This window comes from Oculina patagonica, chromosome 12 (genome assembly GCF_052425735.1).
Source record: "Oculina patagonica isolate OP01 chromosome 12, crgOcupat, whole genome shotgun sequence".
Lineage (NCBI taxonomy): Eukaryota > Metazoa > Cnidaria > Anthozoa > Scleractinia > Oculinidae > Oculina > Oculina patagonica.
In genome coordinates this window covers 8015469-8027921 of record NC_135769.1, presented here as the reverse complement: position 1 = coordinate 8027921, position 12453 = coordinate 8015469, and the positions used below count along the sequence as shown (strand labels likewise).

The 12453-nt window shown below is 43.9% G+C and overlaps 1 protein-coding gene across 1 annotated transcript in view; it reads right to left on the bottom strand.

The window, feature by feature from the left end:
* LOC144633376 (uncharacterized) overlaps positions 1–12453 on the bottom strand; it is a 121108-nt gene that overhangs the window by 91898 nt on the left and 16757 nt on the right. The window contains exons 11-12 of the mRNA XM_078492257.1: positions 11624–11952; positions 10947–11088 (exon numbers count right to left, since the gene is read on the bottom strand). Coding sequence (XP_078348383.1) covers positions 10947–11088; positions 11624–11952 — 471 coding nt within the window. The remainder of the gene's footprint in view (positions 1–10946; positions 11089–11623; positions 11953–12453) is intronic.

The following is a 12453-nucleotide window of genomic DNA, read 5'->3' as shown; positions in this document are numbered from 1 at the left end:
TAGGCATGGGTCGACGTCGACGACCGGGACAGCACTGTTTTCAAGGCTTGCCTTAGGAAAAAAAAGATATAAAGGCAACACACTTGTGCCATTTGAGTTCAGTTCCTCGCCATGGAGTCCTTGAGTTTACAGGCCGACAAAGGTCAGTACGACTACCGACCGCAACGGAAGATCGATGCCACCGAGTACAAGTGGCAGTTTGAGGACATCAAACCCTTGACGCATTCGTCCACCCCATTGCAGTTTCGCATCGACGATCGCCCCTATCCTTTTTGTCCTCGAGAAATGGAACTGCATCTGCGAGTGAAGTTTAAAGAGGGTAACACCAAAGCCCTAGCCTATCATAACAATACGTCCAACCTCATCGTGGGACCAGTGAATAACTTTGGCTACAGTTGCATTCGACAAGTGCGTTGCAAAGTCAATAATGCCGAAACGGAATCTGCCTCAGGGGTAAATTTAGCCTATCGAGAGTATTTTCGAACCCTGTTGGAGTCTGATCCCTGGGATGAAAAGAGCAAGCTGAAGCGTCAAGGGTGGTACCGGGATGTGGCTGGTCAAATGGACAAGTGGGGAGGAAAACTAGACGAAGCAGCCAAGATGAATGCCGGTGGTATCTCCCGTCAACGAGTCATGGTGAATACCACGGGTGAATACGAGTTCAACGTCTGTCCCATGCCCAGCAATTTCACTCAAGTCGACCAGAATGTACCTCCCAACACCAAAGTGGAGTTTGACATTGAATTCAACAACCCGGAGTTTACCCTGATGGCCAAGAAGTACAAAGACAATGGTGATGGAACTGCAGCCACCTCCTCTGACAAAGTGTCCTTTGAAGTGATGGTGAACAAATCCTTTGTACGCGTGTTCTATCGCGTACCTGTGAAAGACATCATGCAGTACATGGAAGAACAAGTGGAGAAGACCACTGTCGTCAACCCGATGACCTTCCCCTTCCGACGGATGCGTTGTGACAACTATCAGTTGACAGCCAATCAAACGCAAATAGACATCAACGACGTGTTCCGAGGACGATCGCCCCGGTTGTTTTGGTTGGTGTTGGTGGACGACGAACGTTATCAAGGACACTTTGGAAAGAATCCATTCGATTTCACTCCCCAGAATGGAATCCAAGTGGAATGCACTGCCAATGGCGTACCCGTTCCCAAAGCCAGCTTATCTCTGCAAGATAAGTACGAGATCTTCGATTTGCTGATGAATGCCTCGGGCAAACGCAAACGAGATGCTTACCTGCTGAATCCAGACACCTTTGACCAAGGTTACTTCATGGTCCCCTTTGATCTGACGGCAGTCCAAGATGGAGGAGAATCCAGCACCCCCTTGTTACGTATGCTGGTCAATGTCCGACTGACCTTCAGTAGTGGAAATCCTACCCTCCAAGCTCTGTTTTTCTATAATACAGATGAAAGTCTGCTGCAAGTCGACAATCGTGGTACAGTGCAAGGTCCAATTCCCTTGGGAGACGTGTGAGAATGCATGATACAGAGTCCTTAAGAAGAGCGTGCCAGTGCGATCCCGTCATTCGGGAGTTTTTCACAGACGTGTACGGTGCCGACGAAGTGCCTTGTCAAGCGCCCTATCCGCAATGTGCTATTGCCAATACAGATCCCATCGACTTGCCTGGACAGCATTGGGTCGGCCTCTTTTGGTGGGCACCTGGTCGCGGTGAATTCTTCGACAGTTATGCCATCACACCCAACACGTATGATGCTCGTTGGCGTTGCTTTGATGACTTTGAACAAACACCTCGCCCCATTCAGCAATGGACCACTGATGTGTGCGGAGATCACACCTTGTACTACCTTTACCATCGATGCCGCGGCACGCCTTTGAGAACGATTGTGCAGTATTTTTCACCCACCAACTTACTTTACAATGACACGGCCGTCGTGCAACGGATGCATGACCTATTTCCTTCGTTGTCATCTGAAAAGCATAGAGGTGGACATTTGTTTGGTGCACATGGACATAGTCAGATTTGTATTGAACGCCAAAGGCATCGTTGTTATGACTTAAAACTCTGTTGTAAACCTGTTACAAAAGTTATAAATTAAACTGTTGAAAAAAAAAAAAGTGTGTGTGTGTTCATCATGTCGACGTACGATCCGCGATTTCGGGTTCCGGGCAACATGCAGATTGTGGGTCCCTCTTTGAGTGGGAAAACGACTTGGCTGTACCGCTTGGTACACAATGCCCCGGTCTATTTTCGACTCGCAGATGGTAGCCCGTGCTACTTCCAAAAAATCGTGTACTGCCATGGCTCGACCTGGCAACCCATTTTTGACCATTTCCAAGCCTTGGGAGTGGACTTTCACCAAGGTCTACCCGAGGATATCTCAGAACTCTTTCCTCCCACGCAGCGACCCGGCATGTTGATCCTGGATGATTTGATGCAAGAATCTGCCAAGTCCCCACAAGTCACCCAGTTGTTAACGCGGGGTACTCATCATCTAGACTTGTTTGCCATCACGCTGTCGCAAAATCTGTATCCAGGTGGACGGGAACAAGCCACTCAAAACCGCAACTACCATTACACGGTCCTTTTCAAGAACCCGGCCGATACCAGATACGTCAAAGCCTTGGGTGATCGCTGGTTGGGGGATAGCAAAGCCTTTTGGCAACTGTACCAAAAAGCTACCCAAAAACCGTTTGGGTATCTGGTGGTTGACCATCATCCCAGGACTGACGAAGCATTGAGGTTTCGCACCCACATTTTGCTAGATGAAGCTGACCCTATCACCGTGCTACAACCGCTAGAAAAAAAGATAAAAAGCCGAGTGTCATAGCCACACAGGACCAGAAAAGGAATGAATTCTCTTGTGTTACCCACCTTTCGACGTTCCGCATTTCGACGTCCTCCTCGCTCTTTACAAGCACCTTGGGGTGCGGGGATGCCAGGCACTCACTACGTGCTACGAGGCGACGAGTACGACGTTCGCATTCAAGATGCCAGCGAGGCGACAACTGGACGACGCAGCGTTTTGGCAACCAAAAGACAACGAAAGCGAGGACAGAAGGGAGGCATCTACCCCGGACCTCGACCATCACCGTCACGCATTGCTCAGATGCAGAGAGCCATCCGCGCTCGTCATCCTACCAATCCTCAAAGACGAAGAGCAGCTTCTAGAGCCTTGGCCAATATGAGATCGCAACAACTGGCTCGAGGTGTCAACAGAGCCATGTGGAATGTGCGTCGTACACTGACCCCCACCACCTTAACGGGCAAACTCGGGACAGCAGCAGCACTAGGAGGCGTGTTGGCAGCAGTACCGACAGCCTTGTTGGGAACGCTCTTGTCGCAAAAGGTATAAAAGTCCGAGTTGCGTGTCGAGTTTAGAACACAACGATGCCAGCTGTAAGACGAAAACGTCGACGTCAGGAAGGAGGGCTCGGCCCTTTTGCTCAGCAACTAGCCATGTTCTCGTTGGCTCCCATCGTGACCGACATGGCTAGCAATGTGTTGAACAGCATGGTACCAGGCTTGACGGGTCAAGGCGGTGGAAAGTTTAGTTTACCGGGCAACTCGCAGATGATTGGTTTGCCTAATCATTTACCACCGTCCACTTATCTTCGCATACCACGATCCAAACAGAAAGGTGGAGGAATCAGGAAGAAAATGAAACGCTGTAAACAAAAATCACAACAGGGAGGATTGGGACCTCTGGCTGCAATGGCAGGCATGGCCTTAGCTCCGCTGGTGCTCAAACCACTGCTTTCTGGTCTACAGCAGTGAGAAAAAAAGGATATAAAGAAGCTGCATCTGGAAGGTTTATTATTGAACCATGGCACCTCCGTTACAAGCCTTCCGACGTACTCCCACCAATCGTTACTTTTCCACTTCATCGGTAGCAGTCAAGCGAGCTAATCGAGGGTTTACACGTCCTGCTAAAGCCCGTTCCTCGGGTAACAAAGTAGGAAGTGCCTACGGAAAACTCAAACGTAAAATGGGTACCAAGGGATTGTTGGCTGCCGGCTTACTACCTTTGGCAGGTCTGGGTGCTCTGCTAGGCGGAGTGGTGACATCAAAAAAGAAGAAACAAACGGGCAGTGGTGCGTGGCGCGTGGCAGCTCACCAACCTTTTCTACTCAACTTGGTTAGTGGGGATGGTGCCACATGGCGACGAGAAATTCACGAAGCCAGCAATGACCAACTACGTGCCCTGACCGACGTGATACGCAACTTGTACGATGGTGTGATCCCGATACCGTCCCAGATCAAACTTCCCTTGAAAAAGCATATAAGAGAGATAAGACGTTTGAGTGGACTAACCACACCTTTGTACGAACGGCGAGCCCTCTTACTTGCCTTGGGAGCACGCCTTCTCCCGTTTCTGCGGGCTGGTTTGAAAGCTTTGGAAACATGAGCGAAAAATATGCCCAAGAGATGATCTTGATCCCTAAACCCTCAAGCGATCAAACAGGAGGTCAGGTCGCCCAAGACAACATGGATCAATTTTGGCAACGACGCTTGGTGGTGGATCGATTGGTCAATGCCCCTCACGTGGATCGCATGAGGAAACTCATGAACGACATGAAACAGGTCGAAGGACAAGGCGTGCCTGCATCCCTACCAGGGGATGGTGTCGACAGCAGCCATTACTTTCACCTACAACGTCAACTGCAACGACTTCAACCCAACAGCCTAAAACGGATTGCCCCAACGAAAAAAATAGCAGGTCCTCCTCTTCCTCCTCCAGAGAAAGAAGAAAAATCAAAAATCATCCCTGCGATGTGGTACGCCAACCTCCGGTCGCCTCAGGAAGTGCTTGACCACTACGACAAATTGGACAAGGATCTTGAATGGTATAGGCAACAGGCCAAGCAAGAGATGGAGCAAGCCCTCCGCACGGAGGACGAGGAAAAAATCAAGAAAGCCGACCGAAATTGGCAGATCGTGGAGGGCAACGTGCAAACCATCAAGGAGCAAGACGAGTTTTTGAACCATTCGGATCCACCCTTTTGATTGAATCAACTCATCATGGGCAAGGAAGAGGAGCACAGGAAACGCGTCCAAGCTCGAGAAGATTCGCTACGTCGGCGCAACAAATTGTATCAACAACTCATAAACCTCTACCCTAGACAGCGAGGAAAAGGTTATTCTAAGCCCCGTGTTTGGCAGAAACCTCGCAATTGGATTCAAGAGTGAATTTTGTAAACGAGTCATTGTCAAAAAAGTATAAAAAAAAAGCAACACATTCGTCATCGACATTCATTCTACACATCACGATGCAGCGTAAAGGTGCTCTTCAAAACGTGTGCCTCATAATCGATTTAGAGGGCTATTTTATCGACAAAAAATTTTATCCACGTGAACTCGGTTGGACCACCTGGAGAGGTGATGTTGGAGTCAACCATTACCAACAACCCTTTCGCTGGAAAGCATTAACCCCACTTGACAGACAAACGGCCAAGTACGTTTACCATCGCATTCATGGGTTACCGTTTGAAGAAGATCCCCGGGAAAATGCTCGTTCTCTAGAGGACCTGAAAGGCAACGTATTAGAAGTGTACCAACAAAGCCGCACCCTAGAACGATTCCTAGTAGCATATAAAGGTGGCCACGTGGAAAAGAATTTATTACGAGAATTGGATCTACCTGCCATCAACTTGGAACATTTTGGATGCCCCAAATTTGAAAAATTAGACAATATCTCTATCATTCAAGACTGCGGACAGCACAAAGTACAAGCGTTGGGACACTGTGCCATGGTGGAATGTCAGGCGTTTTGGCAATGGACAGTCACACCGGACGAAGATTGGGAGACTGAACTTTGTTTGTAAAAAAAAAAACTTTGTTTGTTAATCAATAAAATGTATTTTTAACAACTGAAAATGGTCTTGTGGTGGTTTTTGCCAATGCGAACATAGCTAGCCGCCGGGCGGCGGCGGCGGCGGTGGCGAGAGGCAGCAGCAGTCGCGCTGCGCGCGGCTGCCATAAAAAATGCTTTTGTGGCAAGTTTCATTACACAGTTCAAAAAAAATCATTTTACTCTATTCACATGACATGAACTGTGCACCTCAAAAAATGCTTGTGTGCCAAGTCATTACGAAAAATTAACAATGCAGTTCAAAAAAATCATTTTTCTCTATTCACATGACATGCACTGTGCACCTCATTTTCGTTTATTGACTCCTCTTTAGCACCTCACGCTCACTTCTCAAATTTTACAAGGGTTTGTATGGGGCGGACATTTTGAATAAATTAAAACCGGGGTATGTGCACCTCATTTTCGTTTTTGGACTCCTCCTTAGCACCTCACGTTCACTTCTCACATTTTACAAGGGTTTGTATGGGCGGCCATTTTGAATAAATTAAAATCCGGCTAATTTGGAACCTATACTACTACTAGCACTTTAAATGATGCTTCTCTTCAAGTAATGGAAGGAGTGTTCCGCTCACCCACTGGGAATCCTCTTGGTTGTATATTATAAATGCATGGTATTTGAATTCTGCATAAAAGATAAAAAGAAAGAAACCTAAATTGAAATCGTTATTAACTCTTTGTAGCGCCTTAGCTTATATGTTGGACATGTTTCATAATTTGTTGTGTATAGATGTACACCCAGGAAAACATATTCCTCAAATCTTCTTGTAGGGCGCTGAAAAATATCGAAAGCTTTGTCTATGCCTATCGTATCGACGAAAGTAGAAAAGAAGCCTTCTCTCGTGCTGTGAAAAAGAACTGTAGGTGGCCAGGATAAAAGAACCACGTAAGTAGAGGGAATGGGGTATCGTGGGATTTGACCTCACTCTAGTAAATAAATCAGACATGCGCGGGATTATCACGTCAGTCTTGATCTGTTGTGCTAAGAATGACGTCCACATCAAAAATTATACTCTGCTAAAGAGCACGTTTAGATTCCACTTTCAAATACGGGAGATGTAATTTGTGGTACTTTACTGACATTTTATAGTGTGTCAGATCCCTTTATCGCACCGCACCATACAAAAGTTTCATCTGCCTCAAAACATCTTGATCAGCAGTTAACCTCTACTTACCGTAGAGGAAGTGGTAATTTGTACGTTGCCTTTTCGTAATAGCTCTCCTTAAATTCATCTTCACGAACTTTTCTAGCTAGTTAACGCAATTAAAATAGTTAACCCTATTCAGACCGGGCTTTTTTGGATCTTTTCAGACCGGGGGGGGGGGGGGGGGGAATATTTAAGCAATCACAAAGAAACTTAAAGGATATATAGTATGTCCGAAAATCTATCTTTTGGTATACGTCACGTGGGATGATGATAGCACATCACGTGACAATGACATCATGATGTCAAAACAGCCGCCATCTTGGATCCGCCATCTTGGATTTCAAAATTTTTCCAAAACTTCAGAAAACCGACCAAAATTACTGCAAATTGATCCCAACCAATCAAATTGTATTTAAAAACCGTAAAAAGGTGAAAATAATTGCATTAAAGTTATTTTTCATTAATAGAAACACGAAAATTACAAATTTGGGGAAAACATGCCTGTCAAAATGTCGTTGGCATGGTGACGTCAAGTTTTTGACACAACAACCTATCCTACCAAATTATTCCCAGATAAATTTTAGATCAACTTGCAAAGTTTATCAGTGTTTGGTTGAATCTTGAAAAAGTAATAAACGTTCAAAGTCGGCGCGGGCACTTTCCGCCCAACCCCCAAACTTGTCTCCTGTATCAAATAAAAAATTTCCTGTATCAAATAACCATTTCTTAGGGTAAATTACAATTTTTACCTCCAAAGATTAATAGTAAAATGATTGTAAACATTGTTCCGCTCAGAACTTGGCCTCTTAATGCAGGTTTAGTGTATTTATCTTCAGATAAATTCATCGACATCTCCGCCCATGCTAATTTATATTTTGCTGGGGAGCCTTACTCTCCCCAGACCTTGTTAATTACGGCAACCGTTGTAGGGCCAGGCGTAGCGATTTGCCTAATTTTTGAAAGTCCCTATATTACTTTAGCAAATACGGTTGGGCTAAGCCCAGAGAACGCCCCGTTGCAAGTGACACTTTATTTGGCCTGAACAAAAAATTCTTTCATAAGACCAAGGTAGGCCATAAAGTGTTCGGAGAATCTTTACTTCTATAATGACCTATAATGGGATATTTAACGTAGTTAAACTCAAAACGAAACACCTTACAATTTCTGTACCTGCACAACTTGAATTGTTACACCCTGTTATCTGAGTGTCATTTCCAAGAAGACGGCAGTTTTCTTTGCTGCTGCAATTTGCAGTGTTATTTTTATTTTCCAAATAAGAACAATTCTTTCCACCGTTGCACTTTACTGTCTGGTTGTTACTTCCTAAATGTGAGCAGTCCTTTCCATAAGGACCAGGAGGCGGATTTGTACAAGAACGGTTCCGTGAGCGAAGTCCAACACCACAAGTTGCAGAACATTCAGTCCAGGAACTCCATTGAGAATAGCCACCGTTTTCTGCCAGAACTGAAAAAAGAGATGTTTTTTTCTTTTTTTTGGTTTGAAATTGGTATTTATTCACTAGTTATATATGTACAGCAAGGTTCAATTTCATGCCTTAAACTTCGTGCGAACTTCTCTTTTAAAAATCTTTTCAAAGGGGAAGCTAGCGCTGTTATACTACCATATTTTTTTACCTACGATATTTCAACATACAAGGTTACACAGATAAAAAAAAAAATTATTCCAACCATCTTTGACCCAAAAATGCTAGAGACTGATGAAAAAAGTCGCGAAAGAGACTTGAGACGACCAAAGAACGAGCTCATTTATGCGCAAGAACTTTTGCACTTTATGGTATGCTTTTGGTATGTTATACTATTAAGGTCGGGACACACTACGTGACAAGTCGCTGCAACATTTCGCGGGGACAAGTTACTGCAACATGTTGCCTCGTGTGACATGGTGCATTTTTGCGACAATCTCTGTCGCTGCAACAAAAGTTTGTCGCTGCAAATTCAAACCAGTTTAAATTCGTGCGACTGATCGCGGCGTCAAAATGACCGAAAGCAGCCTTGTCGCAGCGTGTGCACACTTCTGTGACAAGTCGCTGCGACAAAATATAAATTAACCAATAACAGAGCGTCATGTATTTTCGCGATATTTAATTGGAAAACTAGTTCACATTATCACTCTTCGCTGCGTGTGCACCGAACAAGCGCCTTGTCGCAGCGTCTTGTTTTGAAGCACTACACATGGATCGACTTGTCGCCTAGTACGTCCCGACCTTTAGAGGAGTGCACGATATCGAGAAGCCTTTCCATTAAATGTAGAACGTTAAATAGAGGTCAATACATGGTTGCGTGGTGATATAGAAATTTCATCTCACGAGTGAGCGCAAATTTCATATCTCCAAGCAACCATGTATATATTTGTTTGTTTTATGAGCCTACTAAGAACGAGGTTTTTGACGATATTCCGAAGGCCATACGATTGTTTACGAACATTTCCCGACCTTTTTCCGAAAATTTCCGAAGATTTCCGAGGATGATTTAAAGATGTTTCAACTAATATCCGGCGATAAACTTTGGTTTATTCATTATTTATTAAAAACTAGCAATGGTATATTTCAATTCCTGTGTTTTGATTGGTTAACAGCAATGGTATATGAGCTCATATACCAATGACCACAAATATAGTAGCCGATACGCGTCAACGAAAACAGCTGGGGAGCTCAAATATTGCAATTCTTTGGGTGTTTTAACCCTTAGAATCCTAAGGTTCTGGTATTTTTTAAGCAGTTTTCTGGGCTTAAGCTAATCTGTCGAATTTCGTGATTGCATATAAGAAGCTCAAGTAAAAATGTGTGCTGTTTCAAAACACTGAGGGCTCAAAGTTTCATTGTGACGTCAGCATTCAACCGTTTCTTTCTTGGTGAGCGAGCATACGGGCTCGAATCTGGCGAATATTTCGTTTATAAGTGTTTTATTCGAGTCATTTTCCACTGCAGAAACCCCCAGGCTGGCATCATTAAGCTAGAATGCTGGGTAGAGGCAAACTTCTGAAAGAAACCAGAGGTGAGAGATGATTTGACGATGATTGGAACGCCAAAAACATTTGTATCGAAACATGGTGGTTCATGAGTTAAGTTGTCTCTCTGGACGTTCTGTGGATGGATTCCGAGACCTGCCAAGGCAATTTGGACAATTTGCTGGTAGGATTGGGTGGCTCGACACTTATAAAAAATGTATGAAATAGAGGTGAGTGGACTTGCATTTCGCCGAAACGGCTGTATTACCCAGTCATTCCTTTCGGTCACCAATAAGGAAATTACAGGTTTGCAAGCATTGCTCTAATCGAATGGTAATTGCTCAGTCTGCTGAACGATTGATGAGAAGTTTTCTTAGTGAACGGAAAGAAATAGGTTTGAAGTTTGCTGCAAATGTACACTTTTGGATTCGGAATTATTTTTTCATTAAAAAAAATTGGAGACAAAGATGTGCGTTTTCTGTTGTTGTCCCATGAAGTAGAAAACGGGCATTTTCGGAATTGCTGCAGAACAAACAACCATATACAACGGAAATCTGGAGCTGTAGTCAGTTAGTTGGCTTTTAAAGCTTTGAAAATTATCACTTTGCCATAACGAGGGCTCATTACTATCAATTGCCCAGATATGTGAAAGCTGCAGATTTTTTAATTACTGCTGGTATTTTCCACGCACATATGCGTTGTTAGGACTTAAAGGGTTAAATAAAACAATTATTCCACTCGCACTTGTTGGATATGAGATCGTTATAGCCAACTCGGTGTTACGCGCCTCGTTTGCCATCTTTTATCCAACGCGCTCTCGTGGAATAATTGTGAAACTCGTCAGCAAACGTGACGAAATCAATATCTCTACATGTGAAAGATACCATATCTTTGAAAGTGTAAAATGATTTTTCCCAGTGAGAGAGTTCCTGGTAATTCACTCTAGTTTATATAAAAAAGACGTGTTAAATGGAACAATGCTCACTTGCTAGGCAGCCGTAGAATTCTAACCGCAAAGCAATTAATTTGTGCCAAGACTCAGGAGTAACTCTTATGTACTGTGCTCGTATTGGTGGGACCAGCTCGTTAATAACGACGCTGTTCTTGACTGTGTTTCCTGAAAAGGTCTGAATAAAACAATAGCTAAGTCAACTTTTTTATAAATGATGCAAAGACGGATGGACTGGGGTGCTTTCCATTAGCCAAATGTTTCGAAAATGTCGGTCGGAAGTCAAATTGAAAGGTCTGTCTCGGTTCGGTCTGACCGGAATATTCGGGACCACCACTGGAGGTGATCCACTTTGAGCGGTCGGACGTCCGAAATTTACCGTTCCATTTTGACAAACTGTTTAGTTGTCCTACTTTCATTCAGTAGCTTCTTACAGTCGCGGAGTACTGGGGAAAACAATGCAAAATGGAAAAGACCGTTTCACTCGTTTGGCTCGGTCAGTTCCTGTTGGCCCGACTAGACCTATTTTCATTCAGTAGCTTCTGACAGTCGCGGAGTACTGGGGAGAGCAATGCAAAATGGAAAAGACCGTTTCACTCGTTTGGCTCGGTCAGTTCCTGTTGGTCCGACCGGTCGCACTTTGAAAATGGAAAGCACCCCTAAAAATCAATCGTTGGCTATGATGGGCTTGTGAATTAATATTAATGTTTCACCTTCTTTTGTGATCCTGGTGGATATTGCTGAAAGTGTAATCCGTTATTACTGTATCTCAGGGAGTAACTCTTTACCCTATAACCTCTCGTGTAAGAACCCTGTGTTGCAATGCCCGTAACTTGCGTCTCCTTTCCAAAATTGACCTGAAGCCACTGACTGCGATCCTGCTGTCTTGGTATCCATGGCCAAGTGCCTTCACCTGTAGATCCTCTCTTATAGTTCAGCCTGGCATTCGTAGCTGTATATTCCGGATTAAACCGGGAGGAGGAGGCCGTTATGGCTAAATTTGGTATCAAGCCGCTTTCCATTCCGAGTGGATTCTTACAACCTATGAAAGTTAATACAGCATTTTTAGATGACAAAAACCATAAATTTTAATAAGAAAGTACTGTATATTGCTGGGGGTAGAAGCGGGGGAAGGGGAATAATAGTGAAATAATGAAATTGTAATTTTTGTTTTTGCGTAAGATCGCAAAGAGAAATTCCATTTCTCCAAGCAACCATGAATTATTTTGTTTATTTAAATTTTGTTTATCAAAAGTCTGTACATAATTGAACTGTTCCGAAGATTACCGAGGAAGATCCGAAGATGTTTCGACTTAATATCGATAAACTTTGGCTCATTCAGCATTGAAACATGGCAAACTCGTCAACAAACGTGTCGAAATTGATATCTTTAGATGTGAAATATATATCATATCTTTTTCGGTGTACATAGATGATTTTTCTCAGTGAGAGAAATCCTGGTAATTCACTCTAGTTTATATAATAAATACAAATATTTGATTAAATACCTAAGTAAGAAATTCCAATTATACCAGGGCCGCGA